We start from the raw sequence: 26,936 nt of genomic DNA on the forward strand, positions 1-26,936 counted from the left end.
CAAAGTTGTTCCAGTTCAAAGCCGTAAACTGCGACCCGCGAGTAATTGGAGACGAGCGCAGCTTCAAACCGACGTCCACGGTCGTGCCGGTGTTTGCCTGGTCGATTTGCATCCCCAACCCCCCCCCCCCCCCCCAGGGATCTTCGCCCGCAGCTGCAGGCTACACACTTGTGGTGCGTCCCCAAATCGAGTCCTGTTTGTGTGCAAAATAAGAGTCATGCATCAGAGTCTAAAAGGAAGTCAAAGAAACCGCGTACTTTGCAAGTTACCTCGTAATTTTGTTTATATCGCTCTTGTTTTCCCTTTGGTGTTGAGCGAAATTGGGTGATAGTGTTATGGAAAAATACAAAACAAGGAAAACAGCCGTTTATCATTTCGACTTTTATTTTCATTTTCCCCCCAGTTTCCACGAAATCGTGGTATAAAAGAAAACCATTCATTTCACAACCAGAGCGCTTGTACTGCTTAAGTGCAGCGAACAGCAAATGTTGTGAATTTTAACAACTAATTATTAGTTGAATTATTCGCTGAATTACAGATCCAGTCAGTATGTGTTAGTTCAAATGCTTAAATTAATCATCTTTAAAAAAAATGATAAGATCAAAATATAAACGAACAAATAACTTATTTCATTAGTTTAAAAAAAAAAACTAGGCTACTGAATAACAGTTCAAAGGATGAGCTGGAGTGGTCCACCAATCTCTTGGGGGGCTGTACCGTTATACCGAGTCTGCCATCAAACTACTCTCCAATACCCCGCCAAAAAAAATCACTGACTATATCAATTACACATTTAACTGTTTGTTGCAAGAATCTATATACAACACAGGCTACCACACATTTCTAGTTACCACAAAACTAGAAATTCTGGCGCGAGGAACACACTTGCTAGCTTTTCACATTTGGCAGTACAGCAACTGAGTATGGTGAAATACAACTTCAATCAAGCACAAATATTTCTCACTTTATAAAGGTACAGTCCAGACAACATGTACTACTGCATTTCCGAATTTACCAGTTCAACTCAAGTGAGCACTGTTCGGTTGTCTTCCTCTCAATTCAAAGGTAAATTGCGGTATGAATCCATGATGAAAATAGAAAAAATGAGAACCTTCGTTGAATATGAAGGGAATTAACACCTTCCTGTTTGCGCATGGCTCAACCTGTAGTCTTTTCAATGAAAAAAAAAAAAAAGAGAAAAGATTTGTGCACTTTTTCAGGGTTGGACTAAGTACAGTAGCATGCATGCTAGCCAGCAAGTCAGAGCTTTCATATAATAAAAAAAAAACTGCCATTTTTTCAGTTGCCATGGCAGCGTTCCCTAATAAACGCTGACTGATGCCTTGCCATGATGCAGAATTGGGAGGAACCGCAACAGGCCGAATCCAACAAATGCTGACAAGCAAGGCGACCGATGTGAAACTGCTGCTCATGGTGGTTTCTGAGGAAGGGAATGTTGGGTTTGTGAACGAAGCACCATTGTGGTACATACGTCCCGTTGGCTTTTGTTTTCCAAGAGAGACCGAATTAACTGCCGCAGAAAAGGGCAGAAACTGCCTATATATATCAGAGAGAAACACGGCTCCCCAAAATGGCCTCCATGCCAAGTCAGCATTGGTTGCGCAGTTCAAACAAAAATAAAAAACACGACAATAAACCAACAATCAACATATGAAATATGTTAACTCCATATCCTTCATTGTCTTAGATGTATGTATGGAAATACAGTTTTTTTTGTACATATAAGCCACACCATCATGACTTACTACAGTGAGTAAGCATAGAAAGTCTATGTACTGAAGTGATACGTATCAATTTCTGAGAGTCACTTCAAGATGAAATCCCCATCAAGTCTAAAGGTGCAATATTATTCATAACTCATGACAAAAGCATTTCACTGTTGAACTGAACATGCCAAACAGTGCAAAATGATAAACGGTGCTTGGGATGTTTGTCACCTTTCTTCAAATGTCACCTTTGAGTTGAATCTCTGGCGCTTTTCTGGAAGAAAGATAAGAAAGACAACAAAAGTTCAAACAAGAGAATTTTCAATGGTCAATAAGACAAGGACATCTACAGGACCGTAGATATCCAGGAACAGCGTTGGGAACCACTGTTTGTGGATATCACCGGTCCTGTAGGTGTCCCAGCGATGCACACCTCATTCAGCAGCTAGAGAGCATTCATGGAGCAAGATAATGAGATCATGGTTGGGAACCACTGTTCCACACTGTAGATTACCACGTACCGTAGGTCTGTGGTTTTAAAACTTGGTTCTGGGGTCCCCCTGTGTAAGTATGTTTTTTGCACAGCCAATACTGAAAGCTCCTGTTGTAGATACACGGAGGATGGCCTGGTGCTAAAATGATAGTCTGTGTGCTCGTAAAGTGAGTGAAGCATCATAAACTTTCGAGCCCTCTGGCTGAGTATGGGCATAAATTTGGTTGATATTACACAGTAGCCTCGGTCCATATGACCCACTCTGGGGGGGGGGGGGGGGATATTTGACAGATGGGGATTGGGGAGGGGGAGGGGGGGGTGCTGGTTATATCTCCCCCACCTGTCACCCCCCCTCCCCTCCCCTCCCTCCCCTCCCCCCCCGGTTCTCCACCTTCTGCACCCCATCAGGCTTCAGGTGAGACTCCCTCCCCCCTTTGATCTGCTACGTGGCCCGTGGGGTAGTCATAATAACGCTGCTCATGGGCTTAACAGCTCGGCCCCCCCACGGTGCCGTGTGCAGAGGCCTGCCTGGGCCTGATGGGACACCCTGTTGCTGGGAAACACCCTGCTGCTGCTGTCTGGGGGGGGGGTTGGTGGGGGGGACGGGGGTGTGGTGGGTGAGCACACCACTTCCAGAAACCAGACACGCTCCTTAACGCCCAGGGCCGGCCCGGGACTACCACACCTGGGCCACATAATTCTTTTTTTTTAAATAACTGCCATCAAAGTCCACATCGACATGGGTAAAATTTCCGCAAGCTATAACTGACTATCTTAAAACGACCATCTATTTGCAGAAATATGCTTCCGAACATTGCCCGTTTTCACAATTCTCGGAAATTCTCTCAGGAGTGTTCTCAGGAAATATTTGCCCGCGTCTAAATATTTAAAGTATTAACCAAGTATTTAACTGAGGCCAGGTGGGAGCGGGACTAGGTCTTGTTACTGCAGTCCAACCTTCCTTGAAGTCTGTGTGTGTGTGTGTGTGTGAACCTGTGTGGTAGAGACAGCCCTATAGCGTGTGTTTCTTCTCTACAGGTGTGGACCTCTGACACTGCTGCCTTTCTCTCCTTACAGTGCGTTTCCTGAGAGAGGAGAAGGGGGGTGTGGTGGGATGGGGGGAGGAGAGAGAGGGGACTTTAAAGTGGGAGCAGGTGTGTTCGTTTCCCCTCACGGGGTGAAATTCTAGAGCTTTCGGCGGTGGCAAATGCCTCCGGAAGCAGCCAGCAGGTAGAGTGAGTGACACGGTTATTACGCTCGCCGTGAGAATTACGAAGCGCCTCGTTTGAAGTCAGAGGGCCCGTAAAATAACGAGCGATTTTTTTACAGCCCCCCACCCAAAAAATAAAATCACCTTTCCTTCATCTGCAACATTACGATAAGTGTTTATCTACAGGGCATTCTGATCCTGTGAGACGTGGCCTTTGATCGGAACTGTAAAATTTATATTTCCCATAATTCACGCGCGGAGTGATTGGTTAACGGGTGGGAACTCTTACTGACACGTTTAAGGTTTTTCGGTTCAAAGGTTCAACGATCCCTGTAAAAAAGGACCCCCCCCCCCCGACGTTTCACTGGCTGCAGTGATGTTCAATCGATCAGTAAGTTTTCTAAAAGTCAGCCGCAAGTCAGCTTGATGAATGGCGTTGCGGTGATTTTCCACTGGGATTACCCAAAGAAGGAAAATATGTACCCACGCAAACTATGTGCAGTTATGAATAATAAGGATGGTTGGTTGCCCTTTACAATACAAAAATACAACACTGAAGCCATAAAACATATTTATGTTGATAGCGCTCAAGTCAACTGGCAAAATAGAATAAAAAACAACAAAAGCAAACATTCCAGCTTGAAGCTGTCATCAGTGCCAATATTACAACAGAAGATATTCACAGTCCTATACACAGTCGTCTTAAATATATTAACTGCAGGTCACTCACCTTTTCTGTTTCCTGACGGTTAATATGACAGCCACAATCATGCCAATTAGTCCAAGCGAGGCAAACACACTGCCCAACACAATCCCCAGGATATTATCTGAAAACACACACAAGCAAAATTTCCATGTGCGATAAGGGACAGCCAAAAAAAAAAAAAAACTAATAAATGAATAAATAAATGAGTAAATAAAGAAATAAACAAATAAATAAATACAGTGTTTGATATGAGCTCTACTGTTCTACTCAAGTAAACGGGTAAAATAAAATCCATGAAAAAGTTTTTAAAAGCACAAAGGGGGACATGGATGATCTTTCCTGATTCAACTGGTACTTGTATCCAGGCTAAGTACAGGGTCACTGAACCAGATTGAGTGGATGTCCCCTGGTCACCAAAATTGCCATAAAAGGTATAAAAATAGACTGAATACCAATGTGCAGTAGCACCTTATGGGGTGGGGGAGGGAGAGTGATTGATTCCAAAGGCCCACACTGACAGGGACCCTCAAAAAAAATATGGTGTGTGTACAGTACATAAATGTACAGGGATTGGGCAGGTGGGGACCAAAGTGAGATCTTTTCACGGGTCCCAAAATCTCCGGTAGAGTCCCTGCCAGTATGCGCTTCAGAAACCTATGTTCCCCAAGCACCGGCTGCTGGCTAACTAGCCGACTACAGGCTTCTGTTTGGCAGGATGCTTTCAGAAAGAGCAGTAACTAAATTTCTGAGCGGGTGAGGGTTTTTTTCAATTAATTTAGTAAAAATCAATGCCATCTCACCTGGTTGGCTACTCAAAAATATGGGGAGATCCCTGAAATGGGTGAGGTAGATTTTGCAGTCAGGGATGCTTTCGCTGGCCATTTTTAGACAAGTTTTTAAAAAAAGGAAAGACATCAAAGAGAGTGTTAGGCTGGATTTTCCAAGTACCAGAAACATAAAATAGTCCTGTGGATCCCTTTACCGTCCAAGTACAACTTAGTCGCTAAATCTCCAATTCAGTCCAATTTAGCAAAGGTTTTTAGTCAAAATGGCTTGCAGAGGGTGCATTCAACTTGGCTAGAAAAGCATCGTTAGAGAAAGAGGCAAGTAAAGCGACAACAACGCAAGCGCTATTGCACAAATGCAGCGCTCATGCACGCACACACACACACACACACACACACACACACACACACACACACGCACATTTCATCTTCAAAGTTCCCAGTGGACCCCAGACACAGTAGCTGTCCCACGGATGCTCAGACTCAGACACCAGCCTGTCGAGCCCCGACCCCCTGGGGATCCAGCACTGTCTGCATCCCGCCCGATCCCGGTTCAGCCCTCCCGGGCCCCCCCAGTCAGGCATTACGCCGCTTCCTCCCGCCCGCTCGCTCGCGCCGTCAGCCTCCGGGCGACGGCACCGACGTACATCAGCGGCGTCTTATCCCTTAATCCCCGCACATTAGCCTCAATCTCCGGCTAATGCCTCGTAATTGTCGTTTTGATTCGTTTTCCGTCCGCGGGATTCTCGGTGCGAAGCGGCCCGTGCCAATCCCGCGGCGTAGAGAGAGCGAACAGATCGATCGAGGAGCTGATGTCGAGAGGGGTACAGGGCTCTACGCTAACATGTTTTTTTTTTCCCAGAGGAACACAAGTGCTCCTAAATTGAAAAATTTAGGAGCACACTAATGCATCCCAATTACTAGATGTGCTCCTAAATTATTTTTACTGTTACCGCACATCAGTTTTCAGGGGCAGGTGCTCCTAAAATGGGAGCACTGCACAGCCCTAGTGTACACTCTTAACTACCAAGGCCCAAATAATAATTAAAAACAGTAGCTTCGCTGGAAGTTGCACTGCTAATTGAGCTTTAAGTTCGCACAGGGATCACAGACCCCTAAAACCATTCCCCCTCCTCCCTTACAGCCACACATAGTTCATCAGGACACGGGACGCATCCGAGATCCGCTCAATCTAAGGACTCGTTATAATCCGTCTTTTCGATCTCTTACGTTCAAGGTCTATCGGCTTGAGGGCCAGCGGTCGCCCACGCACAGTAGCGGACTCACGATCACTGCGACCGTTTCCACACACACCCCCCACCACGCCGGCCGCGAACCGCGCACTCGGATCAGACAAGCCGAGCCGAGACACCACACCCCCCCGCCCCCAAATCACGGATCCCAGCCACTCCATCACGCCCCCCACTCCGCCCCCACGACTGCCGCAGAGCCCTTTGGGTCTCTGTTCAGAGAAGTGCTTCTGCATCAAAGAGGAGCAGGAGCATTTCGGGAGGTTGGGGGGGGGTGGGGGGTGCGGAAGTGTCCAGCCCAATTTGGCTCCTTAGCACAGCCCAGCCGAAGGGGCACAACGGAGGCTGCGTCGGGACCGGGTCGGGCGGGGAGGAGGGGAGTGCAGCAAACGCCTTTCACACATTTCTGCCGAAGATATTTTACCTTGGCCTAAAATCCGGCATCTGGCACCCAGATTGCACCCCGCCCTCCCCCTGTGGGGCACTGCATTACGATCGCGATCATGGGGTATGTATAGGTATGTATTGCGTTGGGGGAAGACCCATGGCAGTGAAAAGGCAGTAAGGGGGGGCGGGGTGTCCCATCGCAGAGGTGTGCCACACATGGAACTCTAATGAGAATCGCAGCGGCCACCGTTCGGGGGGGGCCAGTTTGCTCCCCCCCCCAACACTGTGCCTTGTCCTGAGACCGGTGGACCCGCGTGTTCCGAAAAAGTGTCCAGTTCAGCCACCGCGACCGGGAAGACCTCTTCAGCCTGTTCCCCCACTCGGTTGGTCTCCCACACAAACGTAGCGCGAGATTACCGTCGAAATAACTAATCAAAAAAAAAAAGCGGCACGAGTCCCCATTTTTTAATGTGGGACAGGGCCGCGTACAAAGAGCCGCGCGCGTGCTCCTCGTCGGCGGGCCGCGTCACACAGAACCCGCTCGTTTTTCGGCTGGGCGCTAGCTAATCCGCGGCTGAGCTCTCCCCGCGTCCTGCGGCCGCACGTTCCCTTTGTCGCGCGAGCCGCTGGATTTTCCTCTTTTAATCATAAAGCCCCGCTTACGCAGAATCCCCTGGATGAGGGACCTTCCAGATTCCTCGCCCCGCGGGGCTCTCGCTCAAACGGGGGGGCGAGATAGACGACTCGCTTTAAACGACTCCTGGCTCTCTGTTCTTTCCTCTTTTTTTTTTTCTTTTTTTTTTTAACCCTACGCCGTTTCTGTTGCAACCTGTCCCCACCGCAAGCTTAGTTGCCTCACATCGTCGGGGACCCGGCAAAAAAAAAAACAAACACCCTTTTTATCCCCCCTCAGTACGCTACGGTGGGCCGAACACTCTTCTCCTCACCCTCATCATCAAAACGCCCCCCCCCTCCTTCCAACGTCGCTCTAGTTGAAAAATCCATTAAAACAGTAACGCCATTATTGCTAGCAAGCATCTCCCTTTTTGATGCAATTACCTCCGCGCCAAAATATAACTTTCAAAAACGCTTGACTCAACCCAGCCGATGTAGTAAAATTGTATAACCTCCAATTCAATCTCGTTCGTCTTTTTTATTTTCTTAGATTAAAAACATTCCCATTTGCTCGGGGAGCAGAGGAATACGGTGTACCCTGCACGCATGAGCATCATCTCCCGCTGAGGATATTAAAATTAACAATCAGTATCCATAACACTCATAAAATTGCGCAGACACATGCATACTGTTGCAAGCTAGAGAGGAGAATGCCTGTGACGATAAATTGCAATTAAAGTAGAAGATATTACCTAGCTGTGTTCCATTACAGTCATGGCAAAAAATATTCATATTAATATCAACTGCCATCTTGACAGATAAAACTACATTTTATTCACAACCTGACTTGGTTGCTTGTGAAGCCTAATTAGGGTCTCGGAGATGCTAGCAAAATATATTGCCTGTTTACTGCATACAGTTTTGTTTGCGTTTCTTTAATGAAACGGCACAGGCCGTTGGTGAAGTAGCACCGAATCTTTCTCCTGATTTTATGTAAATTGCTTTTTTTTTTAGTCAAAGTACCAATTATTTTCAGCCCTGACAGGTCCTTTGAAAAGCGCCACATACGTTAAACAGAACAGCACGATCTGCCAGTGTGCTGAACACACCCGCTGCCACGGAATGCGCCAAATGTACAATAACTAAACACTGGCCTTCTCCCGTGGCATTTTCCCTGCAGTTCCAGGCATCTCTGAGCTAATTTTTCTCCCTGCTGGAGCAGAGGTGTTATCTGCATAGTTGGACACCCTTCTGGGAGTCAGAATCTTCAAAAAAAATTTTTTTTCAAAACCAGACCACAGCGACCAACTGGCCCAACTCTGAACGCAAGCGTGAATTAAACTGGGCTCTGTGTGTCGGAGTCGGTGTCCAAAGGCAACTTTATTAGCACACTGTGTGCTAAACAGATGGAAATATGTACGTTAAAAAAAAGGCAAAACACTTCCTACCCTCCCGCAACAGGCGCCACTGCGCCGCACAACAGCAGCAATACTGACACGGCTTGTTTGCTACTTAATTATATAAACACGCTGCTAGGCCAGCTCGTTAGTTTTAAATAATCGTTGACCCACGTTGAGAAAGCTGCGCCACCCGTGACAGCTCTAGGACCCACGGCCTACGGTCCATTCTTATCCCACGGCTGATCACCGGGCTCGTGGTGGACATCCAGATCTGATACAAAGCTGGAAATATACCCGGCGGATTTATACCCAGAGGAAGTTTTTGGTCGGAAAACTAATAAAAATAAGAGGGAGCTAAATCTCGCAGTCATTTGTGGTGAGGAGCAGATGGTAAAATCGAGCTGGAGCGCGGGGGTGAGGGTGGATGAGACAAGATGAGAGAGAGAGAGAGAGAGAGAGAGAGAGCAGCACGGGCGCGAGTCCAGTCCACAAGCACTTGGCGACCGTTTCCCTGGGAAACACCGCCACCTGCTGACCAGTGGGAAGCCTGGCAACGGAAACTCTTGGCTGAGGCTTCCCACAACACTATCCGCAGAGAACAGGTGGTTCCCATTCAGAAAACGTAGACAGAGGCCAAGCCAAAGCAATTTCTTTTTGTTTTTTTTCATGGTCGAACTAAGCAGGCTGGAGCCCTCTGGAATCCTTTAACCTCTTAAACGCTTTTGAAAATAGGCTGTTTAGTCATCACGGCATTCATGTTCCATTACATTAAATGCAATTTATTATAATTATTATTATTTCTTTGTACTTTGAGGAAGCCCTGGGACCAGCTCAGCACACACAACACCTGTGATGCTGACGCTCGGAGGCAAAGATGCGAGGCTGAAAATGGACTCAGAAACAGAGACGGGACAAAGGCAGGCGGTCGGAAGGGTACCTGAGACGCAGTGCGTGGTTTCGCCCGACCACGTCCCGTCCCCCTGGCAGGTGCGCTCTCCAGACCCCGAGAGGACGTAGCCCTTGCTGCAGCTGAAGGTAACCTTTGACCCTTCCAGATACCTTGTACCTTCTTTCCTCCCATTTCTGGGCGGGGCCAGCCACCCACAGGACACAACTGAGGGACAGAACACAAGCAAGCTTACCTTCCACACAAACACAACATGTTCCTTGTCAAAAGACTGACAAGACTTGTCAGGTGCTAATATGGTATATATTAGTGTTACAAATGATCCTAAACTGTTTCCAAGCTAAAATTGTCAGATGCTATATATTAAAACTGTTTCCTTCATGCACACACAAACACTCACACACAAAAACACACACACACACACACACAGAAACTAGAGATATTTCAGTGATAGTGAGTGTGCTGGAGTGCTGTACCTACCAGGTTCCAGGTCTCTCATGACAGCAGAGTGACTGGTGAAGGAGACCATGGTGGAGTTGCCCATCCTCAGGCTCCGGCTGGTCAGCGCGTCGTACTTGCAGAACCAGGACCCCGGGCCCGAGCACATTTTCGACACCGCGCCATAGAGCGGGTCGTCCGGGTCGTCCCGGAAGGAAAAGGCGGGCACGAAAGCGGGGTCGTGCTTGGGCGCGAAGTAGTACTCGTCCAGCAAGCGCGTGGTGTCGTAGGTGAAGAGGGAAGTCTCGTTGGCGATAGCCCCTGGAAACAAAAAGAAAACAAAGTTAATCTAAACTTTTAGCCTGAGCCTGGTTTTGCGATGTCGTCGAAGCCATGCGGGCAGGTGTGCTGGTTCGCTTTGAAGTAGTGACATCACTGGCCAGACTTTTCAGCGCAAAAAAAAAAAGCAACAGTAATGAGTTAAAGCGTTACCATATGCTCTGCACATAAAACATGTAATACCCGATATTTAGCTATAACGAGGATCAAAAAAAATGATGTGGCGTACAGTACGCCAGCTTATTAGGACCACATGTCTGTGGCTTGATAAACACACTGCATCCAATCACAGCTAAGATGCCGCACTGGGTTTTTGTGTACTACTGGGCATGCCCAGTAGACGCCAGCCAGGCTCACCGGGTGAGAGAATGCAGAGGGTGGAGGCGGGGCTAGTAGATGCCAGCTCACGAAAGAACGCTAACGATCGGTTTGACGGTGGCGGGATCCCGGCCGCGATGACTCACTCGCCCCATCGGCAGCCCTTTCCGCCTTCCTTCCTTTCCTCCTCCCTCCGACCAATCGCATTACAGCCGAACACGAGCTTGGCTGCTGTGTGTGTGTGTGTGTGTGTATATGCACTCTTTGCATGTGCTCTCTGCTGAAGCAGGCGGTAACAGTGAGCTCCATAATGTTGGGGACTTAAATATGTCTACATTTGGCTTTACTCCATAATTGTACATTTGCAATCAAACAATACTCAAAGAATTTTGGGAGCGCCCTCCTCGGTCCTGCCCCGTGTACTCACAGCCAGCTCCGAACTTGAAGAGCGCCTCGGCCGTGGTCTGGTCGAGGGGAACGACCTCCCCGTCGCTAGAGACCAGGTCGTCGCCGGGGTCGTCGTTCATCCGTCCCAGCAGGCCCAGGGTCTGGTTGTCGAACTCCTGGGGGAGGAGCACGGTGGTCGCCATGGTGCCTCCCCTGGCTCGAACCTCCACCCCGGCCCCCGTGGGGAACATGACGGTCACGTTCTGTGGGACCGACGAGAAGACGAACACACCTGGAACGGGACAGAGGTGCGGTTTAGACAATGGTTAGGAAACCAGACTTGCAACTCCAAGGTTGTAGGTGTAATTCACACGGCAATTGACTTTTGTACAAGGAAACGCTGCTTTTATGATTACCCAGTGCTAAAATAGGCATAATTAAGCATGGATGTTTAGGTTGACACTTAGTGGCTAAGTTGCTGCTCTGTATCTACACCATTACTCATGTTGCTATCATGATATGAACTCCATAAACTTCAGGACGGTCAGGACTGTCTCGCCCCTCTAGATAAGAAACAGTGCGTATAATGAAGATAGCTGCTCCTTATCTTTCGGGGAGAACAGTGACATTATCCATTATCGCGCAACCCAATCTCAAGAGATAACTAGAACTGTATCCATGTTCTACTATAATGAATAGGCTAGATATGTGTTAATAATGAGCCAGGTTCTCTGGTTATAAGGTGCTGTGGCATAATTGGAAGAGTAAGGACGATGGTGACAGTCTCCCTCACCTTTGAGGTCCATCCAGCTTTGCTGGGAGAAGGAGAGGACCTCCTGGTTCTTCAGCACTTCCAGACGGTCCTCCTGAATGGCCAGGCGCACTTCGATGACATCAGAGGTGTTCTCCTGCATCGCCACGGAAGACAGCCTGGTGGCATTGGCCAAGGTGCCTGGGAGGGTCAACACAGTCAGTCTGAAACATGCCCAGCATCCACAGGATCTTATAAATATATATAGGCTAGCGTAAAAAGAAAAGAAAAGAAAAAACCCAAAAAAACAAACCCTAATCCAGGGGTCCTCAATCTTATCCAGAATGGGCTGTAATCTGTAAAGAAAAGAACAGCATCTCAGACTTGTGTGTATCTCCTAGCGATAGGGGCAGGGGTCCTCAGTCTTAACCAGAAAGGGCCAGTGTGTGCACAGATTTTTGTTCCAACCAAGCAGTAACACACCTGATTCTACTGATCAAAGTCCTTAGCAAAGACTCTAGAGGTTGATTAATTGAATCAGGTGTGTTACTGCTTGGTTGGAACAAAAGCCTGTGCACACACTGGCCCTTTCTGGATAAGATTGAGGACCCCTGCCCTAATCGCTAGGAGATGCACAAAAGTCTGAGACGCTGTTCTTTTCTTTACAGATTACAGCCCAGGAAGCTAGAACCAGGGCCTCCGACAGCTGCTAAATTCAGTGGCAGATTGAAAGTCCAGGGGTCAGAAGGTCAAAGTCATGTCATGCGTTTCTTCCACCCATGAACTCAGCCAGCGGATTTTACCAATTGCTTCTACCTCCCGGCTGAAGAATTATGCTAATTAGCAAATTGGAACAAAATGCTGGTCAGGACTTTTACATTCTGAGCCTGGACTTTCCACCTGTTCAGTGGGGAGCATTTAGGGACAGCCCCTACACTCAGGAGCAGGGAATTTTTAGACAGCCCCTAAACTCAGAGCAGGGCATTTTCAGACAGTCACGCTGCTTACGCAACTCATGGCGGGCATTTTAGGACAGGGCCACCCACCATTCTCCAGTTTCACCGGCTCCGTCCTCCCCTGGATGGTGAGCCCCTTCCCGGGTGCAAGCACCAGGTAGTACTCCCCCTTCCCGTTGAAGGTGTAGCTGGAGCCGTCGAACGTCACAAAGTGGGGGTCACCAAACGCGAAACCTGAGGGTCGAGAGGTAAAATAAACTCCACTCTGACAAGACGGAGATTATCCACTCACAGCGGACTCCGGATAAAATTTAGGTTTGAGCTTGCTCAACACCAGGGGGAGCTATTTCTTGCATCTGTTGAATGCAACCGTTAATCTGTCACCAACGCTGGAACAAAATTACTAGCAGTACAGGCGGGCTTGAAAACAATGTCAGTTACTTACACACCAAAAACACGGATGCCAACCTCTGCCTCTGTGGTTTCCAAACTTCCTGATAGGCCACAACCCAACCCATGAACAAACACATTTACTGTGACACATCCCAAATGAATAAATAAACACATTTATTCTATGAATTTAAACATTGTGTTTAGCTTCTCTTTTGTCCCATGTTGTAAAATTTGTTTGCTTGCCTTGTTTGGTCATACTTTTATATCTTCAATAATTTTTTTGTGAAGCACATTTACATTTATGCTACAATTACCTATGAACGTTGCAATATAAATAAAATGTAGCCTAATATTCAAATATGAAATTCACACTAATTTTTATATTTGATTAAATTTACATTGTAGATAAGGCTGTGCAGAAAAATGAACATGTTATATGCTGAGTTTAGGAAACACTGCCCTGGTGAATATATATTAATGTAGTGAAATTCTCACCGGCTTTTGGGGCTTGGTAGGTCCTGCAGTCGCTGGAGGGCCGGTGGGTGAAGTAATAGTGGCAGTTGTCTGACCACAGGCAGCAGTAGTAGAAGCTGAGAACGTCGTATACCCAGTGAGACAGCCCAGGGACCCTGGGGGGTTTCCGGTACGGAGGGGAGCCCCAGTCGTGGCCCCTGTCCGGGGTGCTCCCCCCGATCGAATCGGCCGTCAGCACCTGCGCCCCCGTGCTGTCATAGCAACACTGCTGGCCCGCTCCGTACTTGGGGCTGGACGAACAGAAATACGCGCTTACATTTCGATAACCCCAGGCGTGTGGCTGAAGGTCACTTCCTGTAGCGGACTGTAATGCCGCGGTACAGACAGAGGCATCTTGGCAGGCGAATACTGACCCGCGAGTACTGGGCCCCGTCCCAAAGCTAATTATCGATACCAAACGCGCAGCACAAATCGCCACAGCCACTGCCACAAGTGGTAACACAAAAACGTGTCGCTTGTTTCTATTTCGCGTCCAATTGGTAATAAAGCAACAGCCGTCTCTAACCGACACAAAATATAAAACGGTATCTTCCACGACTGAGAAAAATGCTCACGGTGCAATCGGCTCAGGGCCAGTCTCACTGGGAATACTGATAACGTGAGTGGAATTCATCATGATAACATATCACAGGCATTATGATAAGGCATCGTACAAACTGTAAAATGTAACAAATCACAGATCATGAGGAACAAGCGACTAAAGTGGTCAGTAAAGACAGTGTAAATGCATAATAATAACTATAGCACATTACTACAGGACATAGTACTACTACTAATAGTAATCACATGCATACTGTGAGGACCTGTGAGGACCTGCACATACACAGTATCTCCTCTGCATGTGCATACTTCCACAAATACAGTCAGTGTTTAAGTTCAATGTAAGAAGAGGATACTGTAGGTTTATGGTTTGTGTTCTAGATGTGTGGTACACAAAAGGATGGGAGAAGGGATAGTGAAATAACGAGTAAAGATTAATAATCCATTCATTTGTAATGTGTACATAGGTATTGAATGAGACTCTATTGCTCTATTGTTTCAATAGTGCATTATAAAATAAAATGTGGGATGGGGGGGCTTTTTCCTCACCTGGCCTGAATGGCTCTCACACAGTGAACGCTGCCAGGATGGTACGTACACACGCTCCCCTTTTCTATGTCACATCCATAATCGGTCTGAAATATGAAGGACATCAAATGTGAATAAAAAAAGGTTTAAAAGGAAACGTATCCCCACATTCAATTCTTTCGTATGTTGTCCTTCATGCCTTCTGCAGTGTGAGCATACGCCATTTTTATTTGAGGAGATGTAAGAATTATTCAGGCTAAATCCAGCAGGAATACATTTCTCTCTGCAACTTTGCATCAGGTTTTTATGGAAACTACAGTATCCCACAATGCATTTCTTCCAGTCTCACCTGTAATAATGCAAAATCTCTGACTGCAGTTTGGGAAAATGAGGCAGTGAGGGAAAAGGAAAATAATGGATCAATCCTTGATTATAGTAAATATTAACAAAACACTCATGTTCATGTTGCCAATGGCAGGCATTCAATACTTATTGGACAACCACACACATGACACTCCTGCACTGCACTTAGGCTGACCAAAATTCCAGCAGAGAAGCTGAAAGCAGAACTTGATATTTAATATCAAATCAGAAGGCATCAGTCTATGTGAAACTTGCACTCACCCAACAATGATTGTACTGTAGGCTAAAAGGTGCATTTTTTTTCCAAGAATGAAAGATGCCGTAAATGGTATTGAAAAATGTCACTACCCCTGGTGACTGAAATTTGAGGTTAATTTGCTCTGTCCCGTTAAAACTAACAGAAGAGACATTTTACAGCGAACCCCTATACCCTGAAAGGTGGGAAAGTAGGGGTGTTGATATAAGACGCTTCTTCGCTGAAAAATCTTACCCCAAAAGTTCAGAAGTCTCTTAAGATATATTTTTGTAACCCAAATATGTATTCTACCAGTGCCTTTAAATTCAATTCCAGCTTACGCATTACAGCAAGAGAATAGCAACACAGCTTTACAGTAGCCCTAGGTTTACCGTTCCGCGTGAACGTCTGAACAGTGCCGCAGTGAGATCTCGTCCTTACATGAAACCTGCCTGTGTCCGCCCTGGCCTGGGTCAGTGTGCAGGGACAGTCGATGGTCTCGTTCAGGAAGTTGGGCAGCGCCCGCTCCAGCGCATCCCAGCTCAGGCACTTCCCCAGGGCCCAGGAGGCGGAGTCCCGCCGAAACCTCTCCTCCAGGTGCCAGGCCAGGGCGTGGTCATCGCTCCACACGGCCTGCACGTCCCTAAACAATCCACATCCCCGCCGTTAAAATAATAAATACTGCCCCCCCACATCACAGCGGTTACGCAACCTTCTTATATGAAGGGGTCGGAAGGGGGGGGGGGGAGTTTTGCAATGCCTCTGGATTTCCTCCAGATGATGGAACAATCGGTATGTGCAGAGTTAAGCAGCTGCAGGACTCAAAACACTGGCTAAATGCACAATGCTATGGAACTGGTCAGGTTTCGTGCAATCTGTTCTAGCCTTACAGCAGAAAACGTGCGAACCATACAAGCTATGAAGCAGGTTGGAGGTGCAAAACTATGGGCTGCAAAACAATGGAATGGCGGGTGGAGCTATGGATGGACGTATGGATGGAGGGTTAATCTGCATTGCCGTGTCCTAGACTGCACCTGAAGTCCTAAAGGGATTACCTTCTCCCCAGTGACATTTGCAAGGGTGGAGACGGACTGAGCCCAACATATTGTCCTTGGCACCGACATAAGGTTTCCTGGAGTGAGTCAAGGACTCGTGTAGCTTTAAACGTTAGCCTTCAGGGTATCATTTTCTCTGAGACCTGTACCCATGATAAATCAAAAGCAGAGCACGTGTTGCAGCATCCCTATGCAGATCGTATGACACACGTGTAACGGGAGGTTACCCTGCTGTGGGTCCCGAACTGCGGCCGTGGTGCACTGCGCAAAAAGAGACACAATCAGCCAGCCGGGCTGAAAACAGGCATTCCCCAGCTAAGGGATCGAAATCCTGCTATTGCTGCTTATGAATATTATGAATATTCTGGAAGGGACTAACGCTAATCCACGTCTTGGATGGTTAGATCTGCCAGCTTTCACACTTTTCACACCTGTCATAGAGGGTTCCATAAACAGCTAAAAACTGTTCCCCAATGAAGAAAAGCCAAAGCACCCTTTCAGGACCCTTCCCCCTCCCCCCACCCCCTCCCCCTAAGGGTGTACACCAACATTCCATTCCATACCTTCTCCCATCAGGCTCGGAAGAGCTGCTCACTCGGACACTTCCGAGCTCCCACTCGGACACGGGCTTCTCCTGGGGTTTGGGAATGAAGCTGAACTGGCCATCGTTGGGGAGGTCTCTCCCCAGAGTGTACAAGTACTTCCATTCCGGCGTCCAGGAACTGGAGTAGGGCTCGCCTATCATAGGTCCCAACATAACATCATCATATAGTATCATGTGCTAACTATAATTTAAAAAACCACTTGGTAATACTTGCCATAAATGCCAAAAAGCCTGCGTGATACTGCCAAGCACGGCACAATCAGGTATGACAGCATACAGTTAGCGTACAGCAGACAGCGTACAGCATATAGTTTGTGACAAATGTTAGAACAGTATCACAATGTATGTAGCCAATTTTACAAAATATTTTTCAAAATAAATTGTACAATATGATTGTTAAATACATTATGACAGAATTACGACCTCTCACAGCGGCAGTCATGGTTCGTTATGACAGGTGTTATACTGTACGAATGACAGTAATGAACGTTTTATGGTCTATAGTTCAAGTAAAGTATTACAAAAGATAACACAGAAGATGACAGTTAATGTTCCAAATATTAACTGAGATCTTGATCTTCATATCACTCCAGTAAAGGGTCAAAATGTTAACTGCATCATGGTGAAACAAATGTATTGCTTTATCTTTGAAGCAGAAGAAAGTGTGCAAGAATTTATTTCCTAAAACAACACACTGCAACTTTCACCAAGGATTTTTAGAGTGTGTTCATTCTTCTGTGTTTTGCAGGATCATCCCCCATCTCCAGCAATCAATCCCAATCATGTACCTGGCAGCCCTAATAAATGCGAAAACAACTCAAACAGAACCCAAGAGAATAATAATTTGAAATACTTAAACTTTTTAGATGCCAATACAATTCTGACAATTGTAAACGAAAAGTAAACATCTATTTTGACCAATGTTCACAATATCTTTTTTCTTTTGTGTGACTGTACATTTTTGCTATGAATATGTTTAGCTGAAAATTCTCAGGGATCTGCAGGAGTTTTTTTAAGTTCACCAGCACTTCAAATACTAAAAGAATATTGAACAAAAATATTTGACCCTGGTCTGTTGGTACAAACAAACAAACAAACAAACAAACAAACAAACAAACAAATTCACAGCCCCATGAATTTTTGTACTCACCTATCTCCCTATATCCCCAAAGTTCCACTTTGACCTTGTCTGCTTTGATGAGAGAGGTGTTCCAAGTCAACTTCAGAGTTCCCGCAACATTGGGTGTGCCATAGTACTGCCACTGGGTCGCATTCACAAGGGTGGCTTTCAAATCAGGACTCAGTTTCCCAGGATGCACTAGTTAAACAGACATTAAAATACCAAAGCAGTTACATGCCACATATATATGTCTATGGCTGTTACCCCAGATCCAAATACAAGCTTGTCCCGATACTTTCCCCCCTATTTCGTCCGCAGTTCCCACCTGACAGCCAAGACCCGTGTCTATTATACGTGACGTCATCGGTTGAGATGTCAAACGATATCCATCCCGTTTCGTATAGAAAAGGTGAAATGCAGTGACCCCTGCCATCTCCGTCCACGTACCCATCGACCACAATTTCACCATTGAACCTGACGGTTGAATAAAAAAAACACAACACATTTATGAGTGACCGCAGCATTTCTGAACTTAAATAACCTTATCTGGGTCAACGAGTTGTGACGGCGCACTGCCGGTGCTTACCGGCAGAATATTTTGGAAGTCTGGTCAAAAGTTACATCGAGCAAAGTGAAGTCAGATCCTCCGAACATTCCGCCTGAGTACGGGGAAATCTCCAGACAGAATTGCCTATAATCTGGGCAGCAGTTCTGTAGAGAAGCACATGTCGTATGGCACGAGCAGGTCTCCCATTTTTGGCCACACTGCCCTGCACATGTCTGCGCTGTAACAGAACAACAAACAGCAAACGTTTTACTCTTATGTTTACTACGCTTCCTTCAATATTATACAAATAATCGCAACATATTTCATAGAACGAAGCATTCATAGAACTGAGTGTGGAACTATTCACTTCTGACATTATTAGCAACAGACTGTACAGGATTAAATCAGTTAGAATGTAATTCACCACTGGGAAAACAGATTTAGGCACATCTAACTCATTTGCCCGCAGACTTCGCGAGACAAAGCTGTTTTAGCCGTACTACTGAATATTAGTACAGTTCAGAAAGTGAGAAATAGCATTTTAAAACAGTTTCCTGAGAGAACAATGCGAATGCTCGCGGGGAATTTCGTAAACGCTCGTGTTTTGGCACGATCTATTCACCCAACCGTAGGCTACAGACTGGCATGACAAGTACTGAGACATCACGATCTTACCATATATTTTCGATGTGCATAATAGAATAAAAATGACTTCAATCCACATATTCGTCGTAGGCACACAAAATGGCACACAAATAGCTAAACAGACCGGCGAATTAATTTAAATAGTTAACTAGCGAATGACAGTTCGCTGGGTATAGCTATAACATGACTAACCGCGGCAGCAGGACAAGTGATACAAGCTGAGTTACACATCCACGTAGCTGTTAAACTGTTCCAAGGGTCGTATAGATAACGCAATAAATTCATCCATGACCATGTATCATACAGAAACGATTGCTTGTAATTTAGCTAGTACACGTAAGCATTCTTGTTGCTGGCCACTAGCTCTAGTTATTAAAAGGAATCAAAACATATCGGATATCTTCGCTGGCAGGTTATTTTGATTTCGCCACGGCCGCAGTTTTTCGAACCTGTCAACTGGAACTAGTTTTTCCTTGTGCATAGAAATGATGGTTAATTACGAGTTTCCTTGCCAATACAGCAAAGATAGAAGCTGGGATAGAATATATTAAGATCCCTTATTTTGGAAACAAAATAAGATCTCATACTTTGAAACTTTACAGGAGTTTCTCATGTTGTAGGTCGGGGGCTTTTAAACTTTTTCTGAATCACCTGTACCCAAGGCACTAGGGGAGCCCCATCAGTTAAATGAGTTATATTAAAAAAAAAAAAAAAAGTTTTATATTTTGAAATGTTTTCCCAAATCTATGTAGTCATTGCATATTAAGTCTGCCAGGGACACCCTACAGTACCTTCAAGGACCCCCCAGAGGTCCAGAGACCCCCTGTTGAAACCCCAGGCTGTAGGTGATAGAATACAGCTTCGTGTTCATAACTGCCACTAACTCGAAAGTTGCAAGCTCGATACATACAGCGCTGCCATTGTGTCCTTGACAAGGTACTTAAGCTAAATTTTCAGCTGTATAAATAGATCTTATGTAAAAGTATAACCTACATAAGTCTGGATAAGATAAGTATCTGGATATGTGCTGGCTAAATGCCAACCTTTTATAAGGCAAATTCGCATGCGACTCTCATTCTGCAGATGTAAGCAATGCGGGCAAAAGTGGTAAAAGTGCCAGCCTGTGTTTCAAAAAATGAACATTGTCTATGCAGAGGGAAATAAATGTATTCAGCCCTGAGTGGTCTTAATGTAGTGATACAAACTGATAGTAGCCTGCAGTCTCTGGTTCAGGTTTCAGCAGTCTGGTGGGAATCGTTTGCCATAGTGACCTCTGAGACTCCTTCTCTGTAGACATCCAGCTCAGAAGCTTAGCTGCTGTGGCTTATCTCTGAGGTTTCTGAATCAGGGGTCTGTAAAAGACTAGGAGAGTTTCTCAGCAAAAAAAAAAAAACGGAGTAGTGGAACTCAGTAGAAGTTGCTTGTTGGAAGTGCAACTGCTCCGGGACATATGTTAGTTTCAGTGTCCAGATGGATCCTAGTATTGTTTTACATAAATAGTAATTGGGTCATAGTCCGGGATATTTAGATAGTTTCACTAACCACATGGAGTATCCTTAGTTAGGGCTCCCTGGGATAGATGTTAGTTTCGGTACCCAGACAAGCATATTTTTAAAAGTTTATCAGTGATAAAAGTTGCCATTCAGGGCATGAAATTATTTTCAAGATTCTCAGACGAGTAGCACCTTTACCTGCCAGGACAGAAGGTCTTAGTGTCAGAGAACAATTAGATGAATGCCTGGCAGCAGTAGATAGTCTTGCTCTCTGGGGTACAAGTCTTGCCACCCACCATTTCAGCACACTCCAGTCAATACACGTATATGCAAACCCGTATTCGCACACACAACCACCATACATATTTATGGAGTCAGATAAACTTGGTTTTCCTCATTGCAAAACATATCTAAATAAACCTCTTAATCTTCTTAATCACTTGTCACCAATTTTAAATCCTTACAGTTTGGTGTCTGGATCGATGTGATCAGCAACTTTAAACCCTTACAGTGGCCACCTGCTAAGTCAGTATTGCAGACAACACAACGCACAAAAGTCAGTTTGTTCTGAAAGGGCATCATGTCACTGCATTTGATTGACATGCAGTGTGTGAACAATTAGGTGTCACTGTTAATTGACTTTAAAAATATATATATATACCAAAAACTAGCTAGTGCTTCCTTTGCCCAGGCGTTGTGGTGAGTTAGCAGCACGTTTATAAGCAAAAACAGGTCACAAAACCGCCCCAATAACTTCATGTTCATGTTTAAGAAATATAGCCTCTAAGTTTTTTTTCCCATGCGATTCACATCTCGTGGTACCACAGCGTTCAGACTGATCTAAGAACTTCCTTCCAAGCCTCAATCGTAGCCTCAACCATTAAGGATCTGATCCAGGATCTGCTCTTACAATCTTCTTTCGCACACCGTGACTTCTCGCGTGGCGAGAATCAACATTGGCCGCACATGCGTAAAATGAAATGTAAAGAAAAATGGCATTGTAGACATCCTTCAGGCTGACTACCTTGTTAGCTGCATTATAAGAACGCCTGCAAAGAGTCAGGTGTATTCAAAGATGTTTGCCGTCTGTAGCGCTAGTTTCATTACATATTCTTTGAGTGATACAGAATTGCTTGGTTGTTAGCCTGCATGTAAGACTGAGATTGCAAGCTACTGTGCCGGTGAGCTAATTAAGGGGAAGTAGCTAAAGAGCGACCACTACGCCGTAGTATAAAAAGCAACCATTCATTAATCTAGCTTGCTAATGTATCTATTGTGTACGATCGCAGTTTCTTTAATTACATTTTTGTTTTTAAAATGGATGAAGAGAAGGAGGCTGTGCATGGATTTGAAAAGACTAGATGGAAAAACAGTTCTTATTACAGGTAACGTTTAATGTGCGCTACATTATACTTGTTCAAGATAATCGGTAGCTAAAGCTAGCTAATATCCTTTAAACCGATCCATGATATATCTAGTCAGGACCGGGAACAGCAAGTTTGATCTACTACTATAGGAGTGACGATGTGATATATCACTATGGACTACTTACTATATGAAAATACACGGCCACACGACCTTGCTGTACGCTTGATTGGTTGCTAGCTGGTTAGGAATTAAGAATTTCTCTAAACATTAACTCGTGTAGCTAGCCAAATATTCACTCTGACATTAACTTAAAGTATTCCCAAAGAGGAAGCCTACATTTTCATTGAGTCGTATTGTGTTTTCCTAAGCTAATAACTTGAAAATAAAAGCACACAGTAAAATGGCCAGTGTTAATGCAGCTCTAACATAGTACATATGAGTCCATAAGGGACCATATTTATTCTGTAAGAGTTGATTTGACATTAACTTTTTAATGTGCAGTGATGACAGATCGTTAACAAAATTCTTCAGAACATTGCAAACCATTTGCGAACGGCCTGATAATGTCTCAACCTAAGCACGACCAGTCTCGTCAAATTTTGTGTCTAGGGACTGTCGCTGAACTGTCTTCTGAAATCCCTTTTTAATATTACAACTAATTGAAACAGTTCTTTTCACACATTTTGTTAAGTAATGTTGTCTGTTTACAGTTAAAAGCAATAACCAATCATTTCTGGCTCGGAAATCTAGTCGACCCAACATGTCACGCTCATTGCTTGCAATATTAGCGGGGCCATGATTTACAGTGCCATAAAGCCCACAAGAAGAGCTAAAGTTACTGTCGCCATCACACCGTATACAGGACATTGTCGTCCTTTCTCCTCAGGAGGGAATTCCGGCATCGGCAAAGAAACCGCGATTGCCCTGGCAATTCGAGGGGCACGTGTCATCATCGCCTGCCGGGACGAGGAGGAGGCCGAGAAGGCGGTCCGAGAAATCAAGACTATAAGCCATAATATAAACGTGCTCCACGTGCACCTTGATCTGGCCAACATGAGATCCATCCGAGACTTCTGCAAGACGTTCTTGCAGAGAGAGAAGAGGCTCGATATCCTGATCAATAATGCAGGTGAGAGGACTTTTTAACATCCAGGCAGCTACCATATCAAACATCTCATCTCATTCGTTTTGTTTGTTTGTTTTTTTGTTTGTTTGAAACACAAAACGAAAAATGCTGCTCATTCTTCCGCAGCAATGCCCAGTGTTCTCGACTGGACGGACGACAGTTTCAGCATGTGCTTCGGCGTCAATCACCTGGGCCACTTCCTGTTGACCAACCTCCTCCTGGGCCGCCTGAAGGAGAGCGCCCCCAGCAGGGTCGTCACCCTCACCTGCTCGGCCTACAAGTACCAGAAGCTCGACTTCCAGGACCTCAACTATAACCTCTTCCCCTTCTTCACCTACTGCCGCAGCAAACTGGCCAACATCTACTTCACCCAGGAACTCGCCAGAATGACGGAGGGAAAGGGAGTCACGGCCTATTCCGTGCACCCAGGTGAGCCGGAACCCAGTAGATGTTTCTGTGGGTTTGAAAAGTCGGTTTAAAAAAAACAGCGCGTAGGCGTTCCGGTGAAAACCCGCTGGCTACGTTTGGTTGAGAAGTGAAAGTTTTCTAGCTGACTAGGATGTAGCCAGGATATATCCGGGTAAAACCTGGAGCTATTTTGGGGTTATCGTAGTCCCATTTATGTCAAAACGTCTCTCAGCCTAGATGTCCACGCCTCTAGACATCCAGATTCCAGCTTTTGCTCACCGGGAACTTTCTGCACTATGAATTCTTTATCGCCTCGATGCCAACTTGTTTTGCACGAGAATCTGAGCATAAACATAAAAACATAAGACAGAAAAAGGGTAAAACAACAGCGGTTGTTATAACGATAAATGTTTTAATTATAAAATGAAGTGTTGGTGCTGTGCCAAATACTTAGTTTATTTTAGTTAATTTTTTAATCGGCTGATTTATACATTTTTCCTAGTTAATGAATCAAGGGTTTGTTGAATTATGCAGTAATTGTAATGGTGCTGGCTTAGGGAATTGAGCTAGTTTAAATTACAGCATTATCTTGTACATGTGCCATTTAGCATAGAAGCAAATACCACAAATTATTACAAAATAGGGTATGGCAGTACTTATCAGCCTTGTCACTAGTGACGTGATTTTTTTTGTGTGGTCAGGACAGCAGAATTATTGGCCATTTCTTGACTGCGTCTTGCTTTCTGTCCCATCGCCACCCCCATGCCCACCCACTGACACTCCCACTTTTGTTACCAATTCAGATTGAGGTATTTTTATGATTTAAGGTTATATTTTTATGGTTTTATGTTTCTCTTCTTATGTCTTGTTATGGGGTGTAGTCTCTGTTTAGATTTTGTACTTTGTTTATTGGCTTGCGAAGTTAACTTGCAGGCCTGGGGATGTTGTTGCAAAGGTGTTGCACTATAGATAATTTTAATCAAGTAAATGAACTTGTTTTTCTCCTATATGGTAATTTTGTTCTGGACTAGAGTGTCTGCTAAGTGAATGTAATGTGTTGTGATGCGGTCACCCGCACAGTGTCGAACTAGAACTGACATAGTATAGGCTACCGGGCTCAGGGCATGCTTGTAGTGATTGACTTTGCCCGTTTTTCTTCTGCCCCTTATTGAAGGAATATTTTAATTTAACAATGTTTTTAATTGAGTAGCATTCACATGACATAAAATACTTCAGAATAAAGACCTCTTAATTATGGTACACGTTGCAAATCAGGTAATCGATAAACTAAACAGAAACCAACCAGCTATTCAGAATGGCGCAATTAGCCTGGCGCAACATCGCCATTGATTTCCCCCCCCCCCCCCCAAAGCTACAATATCAAGAAAATAAGCCTAATTTAGCATAACAGCAAACTGTACTCCACACCAAAAGAAGCTAAATGAAAGCTTAATCTCTTTAACTTTGATGGCACCATTTGTCACTTTCACTGTGGTTGTTCTGGAATTCTCGAGAGGGTCCATTACCATTGCATTGCATCTTAAATGGTCATTGAGATGATGACTGCATTATATTCTCTTTTTTTGGACACTAATTCTGTGCAGGGGCAAATTTGACATTTGTCAGGCAGTTCCTAGAACATGCTCTTAACATGGACACCTGATGTGAAGTCCATGTGATGACCATTAGTGTTCCTGTAAGTGATTAACTGCACATGCCTTGTTTTGGACCCACACCGAAAAGTTGACTCCCATTGCTGGCTACTGGAGCTGGCTCTGTAATTTGCACAGTAAACAAATCAGTTCACCACTTTTTAGTGATGGGGCTGTAATTGTTCTGGAAAATATCACCTTTTTTTCCCCAAGCTGCATAAATGCTTTTTAGACCCACTTAGTATAATTTTATAATCAAGGGTGCTTGACATGCTTGGTGTTGAAGTATCACGGAAGTTAAAATAGGCATCCAAACAGCAGTGCTGAAAGTACCCTTTTGTGATGTCAACAATGTCCATATTAATGCGTGATATTAACATCTGCCTTCTATTGTTTGTGTGTGTGTGTGCATATACACGTGCATTTGTGTGTTTATGTCCGTTCGTGCGCGTGTGTGTGTGTGCATGTGCGTGTGCATTCCAGGGTACGTGCAGAGCAGCTGGACCTGCCATTACTCCATCCTGTTCCGCGCGGTGATGCGGGTGATCATGTTCATGTTCTTCGTGTCCTGCGAGGCCGGCGCCCAGACGGTCGTCCACTGCGCCGTCTCGGACGACGTGGTGCCGCACAGCGGCGGCTACTTCACCGACTGCCGGCCGGCCGCCCTCCGACCCTTCGCCAAGGACTCCGGAGTGGCCAGGAAGCTGTGGGAGGCCAGCGAGAGGATGGTGAAGCTCCCTTGAAGGGCTGCTTCCGCAAGAAAGAGTTTATTTTTTCCTTCTTTATTTATTTTTTAACACCAAAAGATCCCCTGCCCCCCATTTACAGTGTTTATTTTTTATTCGGAGGACATTTTGTGCGTTGGTCTGTCCGAATGATTGTGGTCTGATGCTTGTTTATATGGATAAGTTTGTACTCTGCTCCACTTGACAAAATGTTTGAACTGAGATGAGGTCTAGTTTGGTTTGGCAATTTTGTTTTGCTGCCTTTCTTTTTTGTGAAATGTATTATTTTAAAATAAATACGTTGGAAAGCCTAAATGAGCTAAATGAGATATTACTGAAAGTTTTATACAAATGAACTCTAAGCCTTGTGCAAGACGTCTGTGCTCGCAAGATGTCTAATGCACAGCAGCTCGGTGGTAGCAATTCCTCGAAGCAACTGAATAATAAAACCCATCCATTTTACACATCAACAATGTGCCGAATCTGTCATTTCTTCGCCAGCGTGAGTGAATGCGTGCCAATATAATTTGAACCCTAGCATCAGATCAGTGGAGGAAGCATCAAAGCACGCGTTCAGTGGGGTTTTTGCGTGCATGTCGTTACTCTTTTTCTTCCCCCGACACTTTCCATTAAGCGATCAAGCCTCGGAGGATAATACAACGACCAGACAGACACAGGTGCCCTTGTAAACAAGCAGAGGCGTTCATTAGCTAACATCTGTCCCCGTTTTTTTTTTTGGACTAGCCGGCGTTGGGAAACTGCGGGCTGCGGGCGTCAGATCTGCCATTGTTGACTTTTAAAGTTAATGCCGTTTGCTGAGCGGAGAAGCCTGCTGTTGTTGTTCAGCTGTCGCTGCCGCGCGGCGCCGATGTAGCGTTTCCACTCCGACCCCTTTCCTCACAGCTGTGAACGATTTTACATTTAAATTCTT

At 45.3% G+C, this 26,936-nt stretch overlaps 2 protein-coding genes across 4 annotated transcripts; one reads left to right on the forward strand and one right to left on the reverse strand.

Moving 5' to 3' along the window:
- Nucleotides 1–366: 366 nt before the first annotated feature.
- On the reverse strand, nucleotides 367–19,652 carry susd2 (sushi domain containing 2). 2 transcript variants are annotated; one of them, XM_064353694.1, is made up of 15 exons: nucleotides 19,264–19,652; nucleotides 18,628–18,826; nucleotides 18,367–18,515; nucleotides 18,072–18,239; nucleotides 16,881–17,055; nucleotides 15,704–15,905; nucleotides 14,686–14,771; nucleotides 13,558–13,826; nucleotides 12,760–12,903; nucleotides 11,756–11,914; nucleotides 11,003–11,254; nucleotides 9,961–10,239; nucleotides 9,511–9,687; nucleotides 4,161–4,257; nucleotides 367–2,001 (listed from the first exon to the last, which is right to left on the reverse strand). In XM_064353694.1, exons 1-15 carry the CDS (start codon nucleotides 19,310–19,312, stop codon nucleotides 1,965–1,967), a joined length of 2,442 nt encoding a protein of 813 aa, XP_064209764.1. In that variant the 5' UTR covers nucleotides 19,313–19,652; the 3' UTR covers nucleotides 367–1,964. The 2 variants fall into 2 exon arrangements, with proteins under 2 accessions (XP_064209764.1, XP_064209765.1); XM_064353695.1 differs by having other exon boundaries at nucleotides 19,426–19,651.
- A 2,042-nt stretch (nucleotides 19,653–21,694) lies between these two features.
- On the forward strand, nucleotides 21,695–26,478 carry si:dkey-174n20.1 (uncharacterized protein LOC796174 homolog). 2 transcript variants are annotated; one of them, XM_064353697.1, is made up of 5 exons: nucleotides 21,695–21,907; nucleotides 22,054–22,111; nucleotides 22,981–23,223; nucleotides 23,347–23,649; nucleotides 25,764–26,478. In XM_064353697.1, the coding sequence occupies exons 2-5, from the start codon at nucleotides 22,069–22,071 to the stop codon at nucleotides 26,021–26,023; spliced, it is 849 nt and encodes a 282-aa protein (XP_064209767.1). In that variant the 5' UTR covers nucleotides 21,695–21,907; nucleotides 22,054–22,068; the 3' UTR covers nucleotides 26,024–26,478. The 2 variants fall into 2 exon arrangements, with proteins under 2 accessions (XP_064209767.1, XP_064209766.1); XM_064353696.1 differs by having other exon boundaries at nucleotides 21,695–22,111.
- The last annotated feature ends 458 nt before the right edge of the window (nucleotides 26,479–26,936 follow it).

The sequence above is a fragment of the Anguilla rostrata genome, chromosome 10, assembly GCF_018555375.3.
Source record: "Anguilla rostrata isolate EN2019 chromosome 10, ASM1855537v3, whole genome shotgun sequence".
NCBI classification, from domain to species: domain Eukaryota; kingdom Metazoa; phylum Chordata; class Actinopteri; order Anguilliformes; family Anguillidae; genus Anguilla; species Anguilla rostrata.